Here is a 23151-nt window from a genome sequence, read left to right as displayed (position 1 = left end):
GTCCCATCAGTAAGGTAATAATCAAGTAAGATAAGCCGACTAATTGTCATTAATCCTACAGATCATCGTAGAAGATTCTAAATCTATCTAATCGCTTACCCGTTTACAGGTAGAAATTGTTTTACCTGCAATGCAAGTCATAATTATGTATCGCATATAGGAACTCTAATTTTTTCTTCTAACGTTTTTAATTGAATTTTCTACTTAGTAGATTATGAACACAGCAGCCAGCTTAAAAAGCAGACCTAGACACACCGATTAAAGTTCGACGATAGATATTCTCACCAAACTGTGCCGTCATTATTTTCACTCGGATATTTTGTTTGTCACACCGTACGCCGCCTTTTGATTTAATTTTGATAATAACATTTATAGCTAAATAATAATAACAGCGTTGAATGGAAGATAGCAAGTATGTGCGTAAAATGTAAACAAAGTTGGTTTATTGGCGCCGCCACAGAACCAGTAAAATAACCAACACTTGAATTAAGCCATTTTCATTTTTGCCACCAGGTTTCTTTTTCATGCGTTCTTTCGTTCATACTCGTTATCATCATCATCATCATTTGCATCCTCTTTCTCGTATTTTCTTCAGTCCGAAGTTTACTCGCTGTTAGTAATTCTCCTAGCTAACCTCGCTTAGCTATTACAGTCATATATTCTGCAAAGTCTCGATATAGGCTTTTTAGTCTCATAACAGTCACTTATTTTCGTTGGGTTCGTCTTCACCATCATATATGTTGACGCATCTCTACGGGAAACACGATTTATATTTGGTGATTTACTGTCACATCCCAGTCCGATACGTCGACAGCGACCTGTCAGCCATCAGTATCATAGACCTAAACTAATTTACGTTAAAACTAATTTGTCGCCGCAGTTATATAAATCGCATTATAATTGTTTGGTATGGAACGACTCTTGTGAGGAACGGGGGAGTGATCAAAATAAAAAACAAAACCTTAGAAACACATCATGATCTTAATGTAGAGAAGCCCATAGAAACTATGGTAGACACTCGGTGCTGAACAGGGAACGTGTGATCAACACAAACGATTTTATACAGTTGGTCATTTTATGTCGTTTGATTACGAAGTGACAGTTGGCCCTAAGTACTAAATTCTTCTAAATAGAACTGACTGAGAAGATTCCAGGATACACAGGGCCTGTAGCTGCGGCCGAGACAGACTGAGGTACGGACAAGATGATGACGTTCGAAAGCGAGACAGGAGTGCCTCGATACTCTTTTTTGCATTGGTCCATTTCTGATTTCTTTTGTTCACAGTTTGTTAGTCTGCCTTTGTCAGATGTCAGGCCATTCTCCGTTAAAGCATGAACGAATGGCTTTTAGCTTGGGGATATTTGAAGCCGAATAATGAAGAAGAAGGATGTCAAGCACTAGTTAGGTTTCGCGCTGTACAATAAAATAGGCTTGTCGTCGAGCCCGCTCCTCAATTAGTTATGGTGAATTAAGACTATCGTATCTGTCGGGACGCAGCTATAAGGCCTAAACCTTTGTAGCAAAGATAAACCGGTGCGATGACTCGAATTCGAAGGAGACGAAAAATTAACTAGATAATAAAGACAAGATTTAAACAATGCGTTTTTAATCTTTTGAAAATAAAATGCTCTTTCGTTGTATAAGTCGTATCTGTTTTTCATCTGTTGTTGTTTATCTATTTACGTATATACATAGCACGCAAGCTAGACTCCATCGTTCTCTGACGCCTGGACGCCGTAGCCGGCTACTTCATCTTCTCCAATCAGCTGCTCTTCAGAATTCTTCTAACCCTATCCAACCCTTCGTCTCTAATATTATTGTTATTAGTATTATTATAATTACGGTTATTATTATCCACTTGTTGCTTTTTTCCATTGTTTCACCTTCCTTTTCTGCAATGCGTCAATAGATAATAATTTCATTTCGTTGCTATCTTTTTACTTTGTCACTGTATCATATAATGCATTACATTTTCATTCACCGATCGACCCTCCGAGATAACATCTTTTTCATAAGCTATTCCCATTTGCCACAAAGCGGCCAGCGCAATGTTCTATTTGTTTCTCGTCATTATCATAATAATCAATAATTATATATATATATATATTTAATTAAATCTTATCGTTTCTTTTTCTCTGACTTGTGCTTCCCCAAATCTGTTTTTACTTAGGATTCTACGAAAGCGAATTTATACTAAATCGTTGCCTCTTCTAGTCGTATCTTTCATAATCTAGTTTTCATTCTGACTGACTCCTTCGAGGTTGTCTTCTTGGTCTCTCGGGCAGGTTTGTCCTTTTTTTTTGACACGGCTCATTGCTTTGTGACAAGGCCCATTGCTTGGTCCCTCCTCGTCGAGTAACCCCACGCTCAGTGATGATTATAACGCGATAGTTATCAGGGCTGACACTGTTCGCCATACCCAACCCCGCCTTCGTCGTTGGTTTACTTATAGGCGATTGGAAAAATGCGGCAAGGGTACCACAGACGCGTCCAGGTGTGAGGGCACTCGTGTGTACCGACTTCATACATGACGTAGAACGTGTACAGCAGCATCACGTCCTCGGAAATGAAGGAGTGGTTAATCGTTTTTGTCTTCAATTGGCGGAAGTATGAGGTGGTGGAAATCGTCAATAGTAATGATACGGCTGACAATTTGACTATAGAAACGGATGTTATCATTTTCAACTAATCGTTACTTTGCAATGTCTGAGACCATTATCTATTTCCTTGAATGGTCACTGAGGCTAGCTAACTGATGGATTCGATCCTGAATCATCTCATTTGACGATAATCCTTAGCGATGATCGTCGCATACGTATATACACAAATGCACAATCAAATCAATTACAGGTTAGGATAAGAGGCTAGAAATAAATGAACTGGGCAGCAGTAATAGACGCTGCTGATAATTTCTACCGGCAATCCTGCCGCAGTCCAGAAAGAGCGTATTTTTTTTTTTTTTTTTTACTTGTACTATGAATTGCGTATATATGATAACGATGAATTTATTACGACATCTACTTATCCTTGATGGATTCGTCAGCGGCGGTGAGTGAAGAGGCAATCGTTGTCGATGTGCCATTAAGATGGGAGCTGTGCAAGTTGGAGCAGCTAGAACCTGGGTTTCTGCTGGAGTTGAGCGCCTTGCCGTTTTTCTGAATGCAATTGCTGCTGTTGTACGAACGAATGTAGAAATTTAGGAAAAGCAGAAGAATGGCTCCGATCGAGGCCTGCCAGGTGTAAATGACGGACGATGGGTAGCCGCAGTTGCGGAACATTGGCACCGAAAGATGCGCAATCATCAGCACGAACTGGAAAATTTGCACCTAAAATGCAGCCATTGAAACGACGACAACGGATAATTGAAGGTAAGATACACAGAAAGATGTATAAAAGGTGCCATCCGAATGTTAACACTAAGTTCCGCTCTATCGCCGATTGATGTTTTTACCGCTAGCCGTGTTCCATTCGACAAACAAATACATTTGTATACGAGAGTTGGCCATTGGTCTAGAGCGGGTCCCTTCCCTCCAGAATTACTAATGTTCGATGAATTGTAATGTTCCCGTATCCTGTACGAATGTAGTCATCATATAATATCGGTTATTGTTTGTAGCAATATTATATCCCCGTGATGGCGTCGTACAGACGTATTGGTTCATAAAATTTAAAGGCGGGTAAGTTGGTCTGGGTTTGAAACTACGTGGGATAGACGTAGATTTCACACTGGAAGAAAGCAGCCATCTGGAGCTGTGCTCAGTGGCCATGTCCGACGTGAAAAAAACCTAGCACGTATTCAAGTTTAATTGTGAGAAATAGCAAATTTGAGTTCGATGCTTTGTCTTATACACAGCTTACAATAGTAACGACACATGGTAAATATTCCGCAGCCGGACAAGCAACGTCTAAGAGAGGCTTGTACGTACTACGAGAAAACTCATTTGCTGAGCTTGAGTACTCCCTTTTTGGACGATACATAAACTGTCATGAAGGAACTCTTTGTCAGGCAAAAGCCTCGTATCGGTTAAGCTAACCGGCGAAGTTAAAATAGAATTCGAGCGGTTGTCCAACTGTGGAAACGATAAACACACATCATGATTCAAATATAAAGTAACAACTTACATAATTCAATTAGTTACGCTATAGCAACTAGACTTTTACTTATTCTGGCGGTAAAAACTATATACATTCCTCGGCACTAATTAGCGTTGTACCAGAGTGGTTTAAGAATAGATCTACATACTTTATAAAGATGACGTAACAACTGCACTTGTTTTCTCTTCCGGGAACAATTACCACTTCAGTATGCACGCCTAGGGCTCCATCTTGCTGATATTTGTTTATCGCGTCACCCATCCTCGCGATGAAGACTCATCCATAATGTCTACTTGTAAAGTGTGGACGTCATCTGAATAATTATAATATTTATCTAGCTGCGTCACAGCGGCTCGAAACTGTGTTTATTTATATTTTCTTAACTAAGCCACCGAAGCGGTTCTCCCAGAAATACTGCGTGATTGTTTGCATCGTGCGACTGAATACGGGGAAAAGACTGCGTAAAAAAATGAAAGACACAAATGGTGGTAGACATTATCTAAACACACGTTCGACGATTATTTGTATCTTGTTGCCTTCTGCTGTCAGTTGACGGTATTGATTTATGACGTCGCCGATACGGCTGTTTTAGCTGACAGAAAATCACCACAACCGTTTGGCAGAATTTAATGGCAATTCCTCCTGTTTGTCCTGCCTGACATACGCTGAAGGGCTTACTTCGGACAGCGGCCGGTTTTTCGTACGACTAAAGTCGATTGCCGCTGCTGGGCTTGTGAGAGAGCGCATTTCTCTGTGTGTACGACACCTGCGGGCATTTACCTTTTCAGACCGTCCTGAGTTGAGAATGACAAGGCCGAATAAAGGAAGCAGCATACGTTGCTCTTCTCGTATCAAGGAGATGATCAATAATCAAAGCGGATTACAATCGTTCAAAGGCAATATGGCCACCACTGTCGCTAGCTTGAAAAAGCAAGGATAAATTTCAACAAGTGACATCATGACATGTGCCCCGATTCCAGTGAGTTCTGCGCGTGCGTTCGTTAGAAATTGATTATTTTGTTCGTGAAATCTGATGGTTGAGCAGTTCTGGCACTGGCCGACAGTTACTACCCTAGCGGCAAGGCAGAAGCGCTTAAATAAAGGTTGACTTGATTGACGTCATTCAAATGGGTCCGCTTGATTAGCTGAGTGGGCACGTGCCTGGAAAATGTAATGAGAAAAATTTTCTTACGCAATTTTGAACACCACATTTAAAGCCCTGACGAGGAAGTTTCTTCGCTGGTTTATATGTATATATTAAGAAAATTGCCTTTGCTCACTCTTCGTAGCGATGAGATTTCCATATTTATCAATAGATGACGACACACCTGCTCACCACGCGCAATCTGCTTTTGGAATCAATGCAAGCAAAATGAAACTTAAACGCCTAAGGCTAATACAGGACATAAAAACTCGACACATTATTAAGAAGCTAACAAAGGTTCTAGACCTGGGAGAGAACCGTAAGAGTGCATATTTTTTCGTTGTTGCCTATGCGGCAACACAAACAACTTTACATCTTTCGATTCTCCGTTGTCGTATAATAGAGCCAAAGTCACGTCAACGGAACGTAATAAAAGGCAAGAGAGCGAGCCCACCAAAATGCAACGTGCAGCGCACAAAAACGGTGCACGTAATTCGTTCCATTGGTAGTTGTGCAGGGTAGCGTTTCCGTTGCCCCCTTCCTGATCCCAGCAACCATCTAGCCGTCCGCTACGAAAGTTCGATTGTACTGTATTAAATTTAATAGTGTGCCCCTCTCCCACACTGGGACTAATGTCTTTGAGGCAATGATATAGAACATTATACAATAGTACCATTCAGCAGCACTTTGTCGTGCGGCACACTGGGCAGCGTCAAGTACCGACGGCGGCAGTTTTAATGCTGCCGCTGCGACCACACTGAATTGCCGTTTGACCCCGGAATCCCATTACTTATCGTGCAGCGGCCGCTCTGCAGGTCGGCACACATACACACATATATCGACTAACATCGGACAATGCGCCTGATGATACGAACGTGTAGCCAAGAGCCGGATACACACGGCCAGGCGACGAGGTCGACAAACGAGCTCCCTATATGGCACGCTGTATTGCATTGCTGCTTAGTTATTACGCCAGCTGTGGTAGCTGCCACAATCGCTGTTACTCACTAACAAATGCGCGACTGCGGGAGGCGTACGCGGGCTATCGCGGTGGTGGCTGCCGCGACGTCAACCACACACTTCAAACGGGAACAGCCACCACAACGTGCAGTACAACGCACGATGCCCAACACGAACCATCGTAGCGTCATAAGAACAAACACAATAGATAAAGCGGAAGAATTCGCTGTTTACAGTTGCCGCCTGCGTCAGCCCCCCAAACCGTCATCATAAACATGAAGAGACGCTGCATCAACATAGGCAGGCAGGCAGGCAGGCAGGCAGACAGACAGGAATACGAGGCAGTCGGTCAGCAGTGCCGTACGATGCCAGCAATGTGATGCAATGGAAGATAACGCCATAGGACTAAATCGGACCAATCAAGGTAAATCGGCTAGATGAACAGACAAGTTGGGGGAAGCGCCCAAATCAAGAAGAAAATTCAGCCAGGCCTAAGTCAGCGGCAGCGGTTTCTCCCCCACTCATCTCCCACTCCTCTTATTGCCGCTGTACATGCTGGCAACGCAAGTGGCGTCGCCCATGAGCACAGCGAGGATGTTATTGCTGTTACTGCCGGATTTGCTTCGTAATAACATGCGCCGCCGCAGTAAATGTACAGGAACGACAACAACGGGAAGAACAGCGAGCAGCTGTGTAGAGGGTAAAGTGGGTAGCTGGGGCATCCGATAAGAGCCCTTTCAAAGGGGTTTGTTGGACAGGCATCTGTGACGACAACAACAACAACAGCACGGTTAACATCAACGTAAAGGGATGTCGTCGATCCGACGATCTTTTTTGAAGACCAGCAGGAAATTGATGAGTGCTTATTTTTCAGATTTTCTTAAGATTATGCAATTTGTATGTTATGGTCTTCAATGACAACAATGATTCCGTATATAACAATGTCGGCCGTGTCTAACGAACGCATTAGTGATACTACGGAAAATTCATTGGATGTAAAGGAAACTTTTCCGACATGCGTTTGTTTCGTTGTCATATCTTCTGTTTCATGTTTTTCCTAAGGAACTCAGCGCAGTTTAACATACTCTGAAATGCAGGGACGAGGCCTGATAAGGTATGACCTGGGTACAATATTGTCTTTGTTGAATCGTCTCAAACGTTCGGTAAACAATAGTTACGGCTGACGCTAACGCAGGCAGCCGTGTATTGTGGAACAGATTTTTTGGTACGATTATGCACATAGCCGTAGCTGAGAGTATTATTGAACTGTTTTTCAGCGTTAAAAACAAGCGTGACGGGCCGATCTTGAGTAAGAATTCCAGTAGCAATGGCTTTGGATAGCCGAGACGAAATTGTACATGGATATCCACATTGCATGAACTAGATCTAGTTCTAAACATTTATATTGCAGCGTGGCCCAAGAGAATGCACAGCGTTGGTACTAACGTCTTCTTTCTGTGGACCTTAGGGCCGGCGATACGTTGAGAAATTCAACTGCCTCCGAGATTCAGAACGGCTTAGGCACAAAATCTAAGCCAAAAGCTTTGTTATGAAATAAGGCATCGTACGACGCCGTTTGTAAAGCACCCGAACTAGATCCAAGAGTATCATTACCAGGGATTCTACTTTACCTAAGCTCAATTTCTTCTCATTATGGCCAACGCAACTATCTGTTGTAGCTCGACTAAATTGATATGTCCAACACAGAACATTCGCATGATGGAACACTTCATTATCTCGTATTCGACATAGGTTTACATGGTTCGATTTTTGTTCTGAAGAAAGTCTCCGCAAAGATTACACTTGCTTGTTTCAGCGAAATTCAGATTCGGCTCACTCAGAGATTCGCGGCCAAGTTGCCGCCCAAACGAAGAATCTATCGTTCAAAATTTCAATTAATAAACACAAAGTAATAAAAGCTTGAGAAGTTTATGACTAAATGGCTAGAGGCTAAATGACAGATAAGTCTCAGGGGGAAGGGGGGACACTTACCTTCGTGAGATGCTTCTTCCACCAGAGGTGCTTCTGTACAGCCGGTCCAAGTGTGGAGAGTAAGTAGTATGTGTACATAATGGCATGCACGCATGAGTTGAGACAGAGCGTAAAGATGACGAGATTGGTTAGGCCGTAAATAGCCGACGCCCAAGACATGCACACGACGATAACGTGATGAAACACGTGTAAGAACGTAATTTGGCGTTGCTTTTTCCGCAGAACGAAGAATACCGTATCAAGGAAATCAAATACACGTAACCACCTAAGAAACGAAGAAATCAACGACAGAAAGTTTGCACAAACAGTAGTAGCACATGAGTACGTGAGTCGTCTGAAGTATCATCATCCCTTTGAAAGGGGCTGAAATAAACGTGAAGGCCCAAGCACGAATTTCTTTACTGTGCAGTGGCCTGCGTTTTGCCGCGGCAGATTACTGCTGCTTCGGACTAACTCCGCCCTTATTTTGAATGGCCATGATTAGTACCAGCAATCGGTGATTGTTTTTCGGAGCCGCAGAAAACTCTCATTTTACCTGTAGTTCCTTTGGAAGATTTATAAAAGAAGGAAGAAGACGTTCGTTCGGCTTGAGTAAGATGTGTTGGGATTCATAATTCATTAGCTCAGTTGATTTAAGTTTGCAAATGATAATAAGGACGCATAAGATATGTGAAAAGTTTTGATAGGAAAGGCCTCTTGTCAGCTTTTCCTCCATTTTGAGTTTTCAATATTCTCCTAACGCCTTTAACAGTCTGACGATTCTTTTTTCAAATTCACAGCATAAGTCCTCTCGAAGTTCGCCAGAGCGACAAGTTGAAAGCTTTTCTTACGCTCGTTTTGGTATCTGTTGCCATCTTGAATGCTACACAGACGAGAAATATGTTGAACTCGGTCCAAACGAGCAGTTCAAGTCCGTTGGCTGTTCTAGCGCAACGAAATTTACTTGAGTTGAATTGAAATACTTTATATATTGAATTGATGAATGGCTAATTTCGTAGCCATGGATAGATTTATTGATATCTACTTATTCGGGCGTACCCTAGCCTTCATTTGCAGAATCCGGTATGTAATAACATCTATGTAAATTCGAATAACATTGGAGCACATTTATAATACACAGCACATTCAGAATGATGCTCGCGCCCAGGTAACAATTCCGTATCACTTCCTAACCCAGGGAACGATCAGAGGTCTTTCTGAAGATCTTGCGGGCTTGCAATCATTCCACAGCTGGCTACTCAGACTATTAGAGTCAAGATGATGTTAGCCTTGATGTACGTCGTTTGGCAATGTATTTTGCTTCAAATTATTAAATTCTGCTCAAAAGATACATGTTGAAACCATTTTTAACTAGGGTAGCATGCGTTGCAGTAAGGACATTGGATGTCCGCCTATAACCTCCAATTTAACAGTGGACAACTAGCAACGCGTTTTCGCACTCTATTCATATTTAAACTTTTATATTTATAATTACCTTTTGGAATTAATATGTTTAGCCCAGTGGCACAGCTGTGGGGTGCTAGGTAAATCCTGTAAATTAAATGAGTATCCATCACACAATAACTTCTCGCAAAGTGTAACGGTAAACTGGAATGGAAAGTTGATGGATATGGCCACTGCAATGATAAACCAACCGATTTTGGGCAAGCATGTCGTTTATCGCTAATGTTGTTGTACTAGGCTGACTGAATAGGTGACGCCTGTTCCACGACTAAATTTCAAATACTTCTACCTTGAAAACTGATGATGTACGGATTACAGGTAACTGAACGTCACTATTGCTAGGTATATTATGCATACTTATTTGTGTGTAGAAAGTAAGTGGAGTTTGTTTTTGACTACTTATTCGGAACGCGGGATCTATTTACAGATCTACAAATGTTTATGAAGTAGAAGAGTGGAAAGGGATACATTTCTTTCTCACCTACATGATCAACGAAGTCATCCTAGAACTAAATTCAGAAAATCGAATCTTATATATATATATAATAGATAATACAGTCTGTGGCATATCAACGACTAACTCACCAATAGTAAAATGTCATATCGAGCAATTCCATAGTTAATGCATCTGTTCGTCTGTTATCTGGAGGCGAACACAAAAATGGCTGGTCCATTTTGCCGTAGAAATGATGGGCGATTTTAAACGCGAACGCTGTTGACGCGATGATCTGGAATAGGTTGTAGGTACGCGTGATGCCGGTTAACTGATATGGCTTGCGGTCGCGCATGAAGCGCGGACCCCAGATGTACACAACGTAAAGGTATGCGCCAACAATGCTAGCCAATGACAACGGCTGAGCAGAGATCCATGTCCGTAAACGGGGATCCCGCTCGAACACGTATGGCGGTACAGTGTCTAGACTCTCCATTTTTGTAGACGACCAACGATGTCGAGGTTAATCTGACGACCTAGAAGGGGTTAAGCAGACGCTGTGCAAAATGTGCGTAATTCGGTTGGAGGCCAGATACGTCAAGCTGCCTCGCTACACTAATTCCGCCACGATGGTGGTACCAATAAACTAAGTGCTTCTGGGGGAAGCGAGACGTGCCAACTGATAGCGAATGCCTGTAAAAACAAAGCAACAGAATGAACAATTCGTTAGCTCAACAATTGTAGATTTTCTAAGAGAACGGCACAAACGAAGTGCCATACGTTACGTTCCTTCTCGTTATCACGAAAAATTGAAATACACGCATTAAAAAATACCTGAGCAGAAGTTACGGAGTTGAGCGGTAACTCCAAGGTCTACGAATGCATAGGATTCAGGTTAACTGCAGAGATCTTCAGCAAAAATAGACTGAGAAACCAAACAGTGCAGCATGTAATGTATAACTTCACACACGCATACAGACTAAACATATTCATTTCATTGTATCTTCTTCTACGCGCTTCAAGTCACACGACTTGTTAACACATAGAACATACGTAAATTCCGCCGGTTTCTACCTTTGAAAAGATCCTGCTCAATCACTCGACGCGGTGTCTTTGTCGTGACTAATGTGTGCCGTTTGGAAGGGTCTCAACAGTGACATCTGTCGAGAAAAACTCAAAGCAGCGAATCCTCTAAATCACAGTTGGAACACTCGAATTATGAGCATATCCGCGAATAGACAGTCAGGGAGAGGATTATTCTGGGAAGGGAGATGCGGTGAGAGGGCATACAAGCGATTTTTTGCACAACGGGCATAACAATTGCAATCAGCTTTCAGGGGCATGATTTCAATCTTAACGTAAAACGAATTACGAAGGAAAATTATAATTTTTTTTAGGTGTTCGTTAATTATCGAATCTCATTCAGCCAAGTTTCAACGGCCGCGGTCGGAACAACTAAATATTAAGGATACATGAAATGAGTGTACCACTCGAGATCCATTAGTAAGTAAAAAAAAAACAAGCTAAGCTCTGACGATATAAATAAATAGTTCGTTCCGTCATAAATAGCCACAGTGGAAGGGTAACGAAACATTAGCTTGATATTTTCACGACCGCTATATGTACAATGTGCATACCCCCTAGCGATAAGAACGGATTCATGTGCGGAATTACATGCGACAAAGTATATATGGCATATACGATTATGTAAACGAAGTAAAATTAACTAAATAAGAAAAAAAGTCACTATAGCAGAAAAAAATATGCTACTTAACTATAACTTGCATATATTTCATCACATCTAAAATGAATTTAAGGTGTCCCAACGTTAGTGTAAGCTAAATGGCCAATCAATTTCGATCGCGTTTGCTAATTATCTACCGCGGCTTCTTCTACAAACTTGGAACAGTTCAGTTAATTAATAACACGATAGTGACGAAACGCATATAACGAAACGCGTAACTGGGGCGCGACAATAGGCTTACATGACAAATATTCTGCCACTACCCTTCGGCACGACAGTTCTGCTAAAATCTCATACTTCCTAGACGATTTGATGCACTTCTGACAATCCAAAATTGCTCGTTTAATACGCCACCGTCCGCTAATTAACAATTAATTCTCTGAGTAAACGTCAATCCGAAACGTGTTAGTTTTCGAACAAAGTTTTACTTCCACGCTCTATATCACAAAGTACAGCAAACCGAGTTTGTCGACCAATTGAAGAAAATGAAGATTCTTCACAGCAGAACTGAGCTTCTTCTGCAGTAGTTTACTAATTTCTGTTGTCTGATCGCAAGGCGATTAAAACACGTACGGCGTCCGGTGCATCGCAAAAGCCGCAAATAATACCAACTTGTTATAGTTTCATGGCTCCCATATCTGTCTGAATAGAGCAATTGACCCAAGTGAATGGAATTAGTCACAAAGGTATATATATATAAGATTGCTGGCATTTAGTAAGCACAACAGATTTTAGAGCTTATTTGAAAGACTTCTCTTAATCAGCTGGCCTGCGCTGGCTACTCGACCCGACTTGAGTTGCCCTATAATTTATCGTCCAATCCGCAGGCAGTGACGAGGCTGGTAGCGTAGGCCAAGTACAAACCGCAATCAGGGCATAAACACACCAGGTTTTTTGCGGGATCCTTCTGCTTTAGCTACACAGAGAGATGACAGTCATGACCTAACGGAGTAGACTTAGTTTGCAGAAATATCTGTCATGAGAACGTTAAAAGTGCTGGCAGAATACATGAAGGATATGCGGTTAGGAGGTCAATCGCATATACTTTACGGCCTCCATTGCACTGAAATCTGAAAGCCTCGGAGTCGAAAGCTATGAAGCTCGCTGCGCCGAGAGTCGGCCATATAAGAAAAAAAAGAAACTTCTGCTTCATCTACATCAAGAATAGTTAAGGGCTGTATATGGTTAAACTATCATTAACATGTGCGTCAGCTACATGATTCGGGCCACGCTCAAAATGAACCGTAAATTGAAAAATACTTTCAGCATCTTTTAAAGGGGATACTGAAGGGCTCAACCGCCTGTTGTCGCCATTACTGCATCTATAGATAGCTATAAATGTACTTTAAGACTACGACACATTTCTAATAAACGAAAGTCTCATTCACTACCGTACTTCATTTTTAGGCCATTAAAAATCCACAGTACTAAAGCGAGCCTGTTAATTTTTGCTACAAACCTACTTCGCTTAATACTCAATTGTTCCAAACATAAGGATGTTATTCATTCGCCCTTAGAAACGAATTGTCTTCTCTATTGAAATGGTTTATGCCACATACGTAGGCGTACTAGCGTTCCACAGTGTAACAGAAAATAGTAATCAGTCTATTTTTTCTCGTAAATATATCGTTTTTTTTTCTACGATCGTTATCAATCATATCCGTTCCATCTCAGTAATAATATTATGTGAATTTTTGGCAGAACTCCCTTTCGGGCGGATCTTTTTTAAAAAACGATATTTACAAAACCATGCAGAACGTATTGCCTTGAAGGGTTCCTTAAGTCACCATTGCCGCAAACATACATATGCATATCTTGCACTATGTTGTTGCATAAAGCTTCGTTGTTTTGCTAAAGGTTTACTTCAATTGTTTGCATGCCGAGCGCCGCAATGGTTACCCTTCCAATTATAAACATCTTGTTTTATCGAACCTCGTTTCGTTAGAGGAAACCAGTAAAATCAGATCTGAGTAAAATACTACATGTAGGATGGGGGAAGTAGTGAAAAATTAGTACTCGAACGAAACTTTTTCAACGTTAACTATTCATACCTAGGTTGGGCGTATTTTCCACTTATACGAAACAAAACGTGGCATCGATCATCCGAACCCAATAATCTTCCAATGCACTTTTTCACACAAACATATAGCAGTATTAGCGCTGAAGCTGTCTCTGAAGCATTTTCCAGTCGACCAACACACACAGAAAGGGTTAAAAACATCACGCAACCCCACAATGAACAATAATTACGCGAAGTTTGTGCGTTGCACGTTCTACGCGACACAACTTACCTTTGCCGGTATGGAAATTGATGAAAAATGTCATGGGCGATATGTAGCTCTTATAATGAGCTAAGTGTCTAAAGTATCTAATCGTGTTTTATCCAGAATATACATATCGTAAATGACTTGGTTCAACGTAATAATAACGAGTTCAACTTGCTTGTTAGCCACTTTTCAAGATCTTCATCATTATAGAAGATGCTACTTTCACAAAGCAAACAGAAGAGTCTTCAAAGCTGTAGATGCAACCTGACAGACCTAGCTATTCTTTATAATCAATGTAGTTCCTTTTACTTTTTTGCGTGTTCTTATATGTATTTTACGTATATTTTTTAGCATTTTTTTTGAGCAGCTGCATTCATAGATGTTGCTGAACGTTTCTATACGAACCACTTTGTGTCAATTAGGAAAAGAGAAACAGCACCAAAATTCCGTATGCTTATGAAGAATGCTAGCGTAAATAGATCCCATTGATTTTATTGATAGTCCGGTTTGCTGTTCGTTCGCGTTTTAGCCCAGTGTGAGTGATGTGTTTGTCGTGTAATATAGCTATATACTCATGTTATACCAACATCGTATCAAATCCTAAGTAGCTAAACAAATGTCGCTCGAACTGGGCATCAATCCAATCAATACACCCTGACCTGACGGCGAGACCCATTTCAGAACCGACACTTTTATAGCAGAGCTGCTTAATTTTAAATATTTTTGTACCTTTCCACAGTAACTTATTCAACATTTTTGTAATTATACTGGAAGTTTATTTTGACAAGCAACAATATCCTCACAGACTTCAATCGTTTTGGTTTCTTTTACAATCATGGAAGGAATGCCGAGATATTCAGGAATTAAAAGGATGATTTGTAAAAATGCAGCAGTTACCTTGCAAAAGCTATAACCATAATTGAAGTCGCCGTTATCGGTCAGTGATATAAAACTACTTTTCTCGTATAAATCGTCAATAGGTAACTATAGTGAGCTATACTTCATTCATTTAAAACGAGTGCGGAGCGACGATCTATCTTTCGGTTTGAAAGAAAGGCTGAATCTTTCGTTTACCCTTAAGCATAATGCCATGCTTGGGCCAGCACTAGGTACTGAGATATTAGCCGTTCTGTCAGTAAGCTGTCTAAATGGATCCACCGGATACTGACGGATGTTACCTGAAGCTGCTAGTTGCACACCTAAGTTTGTACATCTTTCCCCTTTGCACATCCATACGTAAGATAGCAGTATATTAGCTAAACTGAATTATGCGCCTATCAAAGACGTAATCGCCCTTACCTAACACCCCATCAAGAAATAGACTGCATCCGCAGGCATAGCTGAACTATCACGTGCAAAGAGATGCACAAACAGTACCTAATTTCTAATAAAATTTCTCATATGGAAATAATATACAGATCGTTGACGCTCAAGATCGGCCGTGCCCGAGAAGCCGAAACGGTGAGACGGATAAACGTCAGATATTACACGTTATGGTAGTTCCGCAATCAGAACGTGACATAGAACTTCCGACTTCCGACACAGCAGGCGCTAGCGATAGTCGTATTAGCAATGTACATTTAGAGCATCACCTAAACGAGAAGAAAGGCGGACAAGTTGCAGCCTGTGTGGCCAATAAAAACCTCGTGTGGTTACGGTCATCCGACGCTTAGCTATTTACGTGGGCTACACAAAAGCCTACGATAATACCGACATCTCGACAATTGATATCTTCAGGCTCTAATTATGAAGAGTACTTTGCCATATGTTCCAAGCACTATACGAACACGTGGACTACCTAAAACAGCTCCTTGAAAGTCATTATTGATATTATGATTGTTATGACACAAACTCCTAATACCTTTTTATCGAGTGACTATGTTGACAACAGCTCGATAGTGTGTACCTTTGATGAACTAACGCCGAAAATGACAAATAGCGGTGCTGCCTTGATGATGATAATAATAGTTTTCACTGAAGTTATCGAGTAGGTCCTCTATACCGTTTGACAACATATTGAGTTCACGCAGTTCGAAAGAACTAAGTGCTCTCTATTTATCAAAAACAAGAAATATGTACCACGCAGCTTGATAGATAACGGCTGCCTTTTTCCTCTATTATCAAGCGATGTGACCGCCGATTATCTATACTAAATATATGGGAACTTTGACAAAATTCGATTGCTATATATATATATATATCAAGCATGGCCATATTGTTATCCTTATTCTATACTATATGGGTCATCAGCTAATAATCGCATTTAGCTCGCATTTAAATAACGTAGAGTATAGTAATCAAAACAATAATAAGATTGATACCTTTTATAATTTCATTGTTATCTATTATCGTTTAGCGGCAATGGCAGGAAACGAATCAGCGGGGAGAATTTTGGTCGGTGTTCTAACACATATAAAGTATATTACTCCGTCCCCAGAAATCGTCTAGGATACATGGTGGAAATTATGGAGTAGACCCAAATCGCCCCAACCTTGACACTGCGTTACAACAAAGACCCATTTTTATATGCGCCCCAAAAATGAGGTAGACGAATCCCTAGCGGTTACAGAAATAAACATTGGTTAAGTTCACACAGTCAGACCCACCGGATATTGAAAATGTATGGCCTTTACGCTTCGCCTTACGGTGTTTTTTAGATCATATTTGCAATCTATATGATATTCTAAAAAATCTACCCGTATATCTATTCGCGGTGTTCAGCTACGATCTATTATACTATCATTGCAAAGCTTTACAAATAACTTCTAGAAAAATATATTCTAGAAAAATGACTTCGATGAAAATAGAAAAGGAGAAAAATTGCGTTGGCTTTTTCTAACAATTACCAGTAATTGTTCAGAAGTGATATCTTACCTAGACAAACTTAAATGTCAGAACGATCTTTTTTTCTACTCTAATCGCTGTTGCAAAGCATCTACTACTTTCCCTAAGCAGTTGTCAATTTTTTTATGGTCTTTATCAAAGCTGAGCTTTGAAAATTTCAAGGTAGATGTAAAATTTGTTTTTATTTAATTTAAATTATCTTTGTTCGATTAAGTCGAAATGGAGTTCCTACCCCTTCAAATATGTGCACCTCATAGATAGATATCTCTTCAACTCATTGGGAATGTAGGTTTCGTTCGACGACCGCTTAGTGATCTTAGGACAAAATAGCCCTATTGGAAATTTTCGCCAAACGGCCTTGACGATTTTTGTAGACGGAGATATACATATACGAAGCGGAAGAATTCCGAAACTCGTCATTGTCAACCATTTACCGCATTATAAATTATAAAAGTATCCGTCTCATTGTGAGTCTTGACAGAAAGAAACCGTAAGCATTATCCAAACGCGTGTGCGAGTATGTGTGTGTGTGAGTGTGGATATCCTCGAGGAGAAAAAGTCTACACACAGAAGGAAGTTAGTCGACGGGTCATCTGCATGTATCATCGAAAGGTTCATATTGTCAATAACAAGTTTCTAATGAGTAAATAATATAAAGATAACAGATATAAACTAGCATATATTGAATTGAAATAGAAGAAACTTCCGCCAGTAACCCCAATCGACTATTATACGACGATTTTTCAGAAAAAGAGGCGTCCGGAAGGCAGGCAGACAGAAAAAAAGACACAAACATTCAAACTGCAAGAGAATAAGTTTGAAAAAAAAATTTGAAAATGGTCAGTATTGAATGCAGTAAATAAACAAGAATAATTACTCAAAAAAAAAAACGGAAACAAGTTAGTCGTGAATTCTGTCGCATACAGAGAACCAAGTAAAGACGGGTTTCGACAACGTATAGCCACAGTGATCATCGAAAATACAGAGTGACTATTAGAAAAAACTGGTAGCATTTCCTCATTGTGGAGCAACGATTGATACACGCGAAACATGTCTAGAAGTTCAAAAAACTCCTCCAACATCATAATTTGAGCATATGCTCTAAAATGTTCGATTAAATCTGCTTCCAGACAGAATAATTCATTAAAGTTATGTAGTAATGTAAGGTGTATCGGACAGCAGTTGAATAGATATAATAGCACCTTGTTGTCGTTCTGAGCTCAGCGGTATTCGATTGAAACAACAAAGGTAAGTTTTACACATCATTCCGTTAAATCGGATTGTGTAAAATTTGATTTACGCGAAAATTTACAGAAAATGATTTAATTTGAAGTACATACGATTAACAAACGACGGCATAACCTGTCAACCAGCTAAAAATCAAATACTCGACGTCTTGCCTTGTGGCCGTTTCTAAACAGAATTAGTTAATTAACGAAATAACCTAATTTATGGCATTCATGGTCGAAATTAATTCTATTTGAAAAAAATCGACAAGAAAAACGAGGACAAAAAACGTCTTATAGAAACATAGTTAACAAATGGCACAATTAAGTATCAAAACATTTTCTAACTTGACATCATCATAAAACTTATCAGATATTATTGTATGTAAGTAGTGTTGTCAAATGCATCACTCGGTTCAGATCGATTGTATAAACTTGTAAAAATTTTAGACAGCGTACAAAAAACATAGTTCAATGTTGATTTCATACTGTTGTTTGCCAGATCAACTACGTAATCCAGCTCGGGTCATCAGCAGCACGGCAGTGAAACAAAAACGTGTACACTATTGTGGTAACTGTAAGCGATAATAAATAATTACCGTATTAGTAAAATAGTAATGTAACAGTGAAAGATTTCGTGTTCATATAATATACGGCGGTGACCGAAAAGATGAGGGATGAATCGGGGTCCATATCGCGCGGAAATAGCAGAGCACACAAAATGAATAAATAAAAGTATATAAAAATAAAATACAGTTTATTGGCGTTGGTGTGCAAGCGTCACTCTGCGCCAATGGTGACCAATGCCGATAAGGGCAACGACGATTTCGACGAGAAGGAGCCCTAAGCGACCGAGTTGCTGCAGGATGGACCCCTGTATGGTCAGCGCACGGCCCTCGCACGTATTTTGTGCTCGTTTCGCTTCGACTACTCATGCCTTAAGTGGAAGCTGAATAAGTCGAGAAGCGCAACGACGACAAAGGAAAAGCTTCGGCGTCTGTTGCCTCTTTATTACGACAGCATCAGCAGCAACGGACTCCCGGCATCAGGCAGGGGCTGCGATGCCGGTAATATCAGAACAACAATACAAGGCACGTCTGACAACGCCAGCAAGACTAGTTAAAGTTATACGACCAACGGCAGTGTGATCTGCATCGCCATCGTCAGCAACAACTGCCGATCCCATCAGTAAGTAAATGCTTTGATTGACAGAGACTATTTCTGCTTGGTGGCATATGTACGCTGTCGACAATTGTATGTGATCGATGTATGACGTTTGGATGGCCCTCAAGTTGACTCGATTTGTTCTACTGGATGTACGTAGTCAAGCAGTCATCTAGGCAACGGTCGTAGCTTTGAATTTCGGTGACGCTGCGTACCTGCTGGACATTCGATGGTCCTTTGACTGCCTAACACGGTCGTTCTCACTAAACATACGGTGTGAAGTAGTAGGAACAACGACGTCGTGTGGCTTGTGCTTCCGTGGTATGACACTGTTGTATTGCTAAGAGGGGGTCGATAACCGACGACACTACTGAAATGGGCCATGTGCAGCGGTGTTACTCCTGTCGCCAATCGCTCTTCGTTTGCGTCTGCATCGGCTGCGACTGTCGTCTGTGCTTCAAGGTCGTGTAATAGCAGAACTCAGACAAGGGAAAAAGCTGAGCTGTGGCCACTTCAAACAGCGCCGGAACCACCCGGCCCTACTGGCATGTCAGCCTATCGAGAGAAGAGCGGGCAAATCGTTTCCTGCGATGGCTAGTGACCTCGAAGTGGTCAACCTACTCGGCGTTTACCCTCTGGAATTTTTGAACTTCAATGTTTCGTTCGAGATTAGGAGATTCGAGTTGCACGTATAAGGGATAGGTAAAACCGTTTCAACCAAAAACCACAAACGAGCAGAATGATAAACAGATTTATCTGTAACAGCTGCGCTCCATTCTGCCAAACTAACGAATCTTTCCTCTTTTGTCTTGTCAATATGAACTCGCGCATCCTTCCGTCCGCTTAGCATACAATAAGTTGTGTTATTTCGAGCGTCAAAAACCACATATAAAACTGTTGAAGCCATTGTTTAAAATTCTGACGGCCAATCAGTATCGAAAGTTAATTACTATTCTTATAGCGCCTTTCTTTCTATGGATTAACTGGAAATATGTCTTCACTTCTTCTCCTTTTCAATGAGCGATTCCTAATTTCTCAACAATGTGGCACGACGATACGTAAGATGCGACCTATACGTAGACGTCATAAAGTAATCTGCGACAACACTAATACCCTATCGAGAACCGTATGTAGATGATGGCTTCTAGCTGGCTATTTCCTGACACCACTCTTTCATGCAGTCGTTTATATATATTTTTACATTCTTCAGGTAAGAATTGTTTTCTTCTCAGGTAAACGTTCCAGGACCTTAAAAGCATTTCTATTAGCAATGCAGCTCACAATGTATTGACTATAGTACTGCTATAATTTTGTACCAGTATAAACACAACGCTAAGCAAGCCATTTCGATATTTCAGTCCTTTTCCTCTTCCTCCGCCAGCCGCAAATAATTGCTCTGTGGTAGTCCATCTATTCAACAATAATGGTTTGTATACGACTTTTCCAATTCGACGGAGCCCTTGCTGGGAGAGATCCTATACAATATTCATCTACACTCAGTAACGCAACGAGTGCATCCGGCGCGTGAGAAGGTCTCATCGCAAAACGGCGAGGCGATAACAAAATATTGCAGAGCTAGTAGACCATGTATTAACAATATATAGACATTTATATGTAAATTTTAGATGTGTCATTGTTCGTATTTAATAACGATGCGGGGAAAAAAAAAAACAATACGATCATGTATTAGGAATAAACTCTTTGAAAAAATTAGCACGCTGCTTGAGCTGCTGTGATACGGTTCACAGCGTACAGGGAATATTGGGAGATATATGATAGGCCAATGATACAACGCAATGAAAAGGTCCTACGCGATTGCCGCATGTAAGTAAGGAATAGTCGAGTTTCTAGGACGTCGTACCTGCAAAATGGGAGGGGGAGTTTTCCGGCCTCGACTAACCATGTTTGTTAGTATCGTTTATAGAATACTGCTACGGTATTGATCTAAACAGGACAGATGTCAAAGCTAACAAAGGTGCGAGGCCCAGCCTTCTACGGGTAGGCCGCGTTTCACGGGTGGGCGCGTACCATATGTTGAGCATCTAAATGAAACAAGCCTTAGATATGTACATGTGAACAATTGACAAACTAGAGCCTTTCTGGGCTCCTTAATCTACTTTCTGTCGGTTCTTAAAAAGGTAGAGAGTAAAATTTATATCTACGCTACACTTGCGTCAATCAAATGCATTATGCATTGAGAGCGACATATTTTTTGAAAATTGTTCTAAAAACCCTTTTTGCTATGATTGCAAAATTAACAATCGATATCGGCCATGGTTACGTTCATATTTGCTATGAGATAGTGGGGTGATATACCGATGTAATGACTTTAGTTAAAACTATTACTAAAGCTATTACTCAGAGGGAGTAGCGATTCGTAGATAGTTCAATGAAGCTTTAAAAAACTACTTCAAAGTAGAGCTCGTCCACCTGCGCTGAACGAAGGAGCCTTCTCCCAGAAATTTACTAGAGCGTACCATTTTGTGTATGCACTCTATCTTTCCTTAGGATTCGGAGTACATCGAATCCACCAAAGAATACACTAAAAAGTAAATGGGTTGGGTTCAAACCCGTCCTTTCGCAAAAACAACTCAGATTACTGCATGCTCCAAGAATTCACGCTAATTTTAATCAGAAGTCTCAGAACCATGAAAAACAGTGCAATTTGAGGGGTATCGCCTCTCTTCACAGAAAACAAACTATTGTATCAATGTCCGAAGTCATCATTCGGAACAGATACGGATCATGCAGAGAGCTTGCAAAATAGGATGGGATCACGTGATGGTGGCCCAGCGAATTTGAATGAATTTTAGCACAGCTAGTCTTCTGTCTGGAAGCACATTTCAAGGGGTATCAGCGCTTCGAAGCACGTACCATCTTGGTTTTAACAGAGAAAATTTATCTGTTGACGCAGGAATGAGCTGTATTACTTCGAACGAGCCGTTCTTGCATAGCCCCATCGAGAAAAGAAACGTATAAATATATAGGAAGAAAACTCTCACTTCTGAGATCAGGGTGAGTGCTTCGTGCGGCCACGCTTTCTAAAATCCGTTTCGTACGCATCATCAGTATATAATCACAGCCACACAGAGACATTCAGATGAATTTATGAATCTAATACATACACGATCCTATATTTAGATAGATAACAATGCTCATTTCTACACATCAAAGTACTAAGCATACACTACGGTAACATTATTCTGCCCCAGGTGTTCTTCCTCTGCATTTGTTTACCACAGGTTCTTCAAGATGTCAATAAATTTCGTGCTTCGACTTTTTCGTCTTCTCTTCGTTACATTTAGCCCATCAAAGCTCACAGCGGCGGCGGCGGCGGCGGCGGCGGCGGCGGCGGCGACGACGATGGCGGCCACGACGACGACAGCATTAACGGAAGCAGTCCCGCATTAGCCGCATTTGAAGTTTTTCTCCCTGACACCGTCTAACATCTCCAGAAAATCCAGGCAACGCAACGCAAGGCAAAACAGACTTTCCCGGGTGCGGTCACTCCAGCAGAGGTGTTCTCCAGCCCGGTACTCTGACCCAGCAAATCCCGGTTAACATGCCGTAGTAACTGTGGAAGTCGGTAAATCGTGTAATTAAACTGAAGCCACTTAGATAGGATCGCGGAAGCATCCCAGAAGAACGAAATGGGATGATATAACGCGGGGAAGCGATGATGCGCGTTGGCATTGAAGCTAGAACATAGTCGCCATCTTTGGCAGTACCACTATTAGACATAGGGATAGGCAAGCTAATGCATTTTGGATGGCGACTTTGCCGCCTACTAAAGAACCGTTTAGTATCGAAATTGCGCTTAAGTCAACAACGCAGACAC

At 41.1% G+C, this 23151-nt stretch overlaps 1 protein-coding gene and 1 long non-coding RNA gene across 8 annotated transcripts in view; one reads left to right on the top strand and one right to left on the bottom strand.

Annotated features, from left to right (window-relative positions):
- Window positions 1–417: 417 nt before the first annotated feature.
- The window catches only part of LOC111255006 (very long chain fatty acid elongase 7-like), a 37330-nt gene continuing 14596 nt past the window's right edge, over window positions 418–23151 (bottom strand). For 4 of the 7 annotated variants that reach the window (XM_086974344.1, XM_086974345.1, XM_086974346.1 and 1 more), the window contains exons 3-5: window positions 10221–10761; window positions 8193–8457; window positions 418–3327 (exon numbers count right to left, since the gene is read on the bottom strand). In XM_086974344.1, coding sequence (XP_086830470.1) covers window positions 3019–3327; window positions 8193–8457; window positions 10221–10564 — 918 coding nt within the window. In that variant the 5' untranslated portion in view covers window positions 10565–10761 and the 3' untranslated portion in view covers window positions 418–3018. The other 3 variants (XR_015316562.1, XM_022816585.2, XM_022816588.2) reach the window with 3 other exon arrangements.
- LOC147754263 (uncharacterized) lies at window positions 14203–17837 on the top strand. The gene is made up of 2 exons (XR_015316567.1): window positions 14203–17535; window positions 17671–17837. It is a non-coding gene; the product is annotated as an uncharacterized LOC147754263 (long non-coding RNA).

This window comes from Varroa destructor, unplaced genomic scaffold, assembly GCF_002443255.2.
Source record: "Varroa destructor unplaced genomic scaffold, Vdes_3.0 BEIS01000007.1, whole genome shotgun sequence".
Taxonomy (NCBI): domain Eukaryota; kingdom Metazoa; phylum Arthropoda; class Arachnida; order Mesostigmata; family Varroidae; genus Varroa; species Varroa destructor.
Note: the sequence above shows the minus strand (reverse complement) of the source record. Positions and strands in the feature narration are given on the sequence as shown.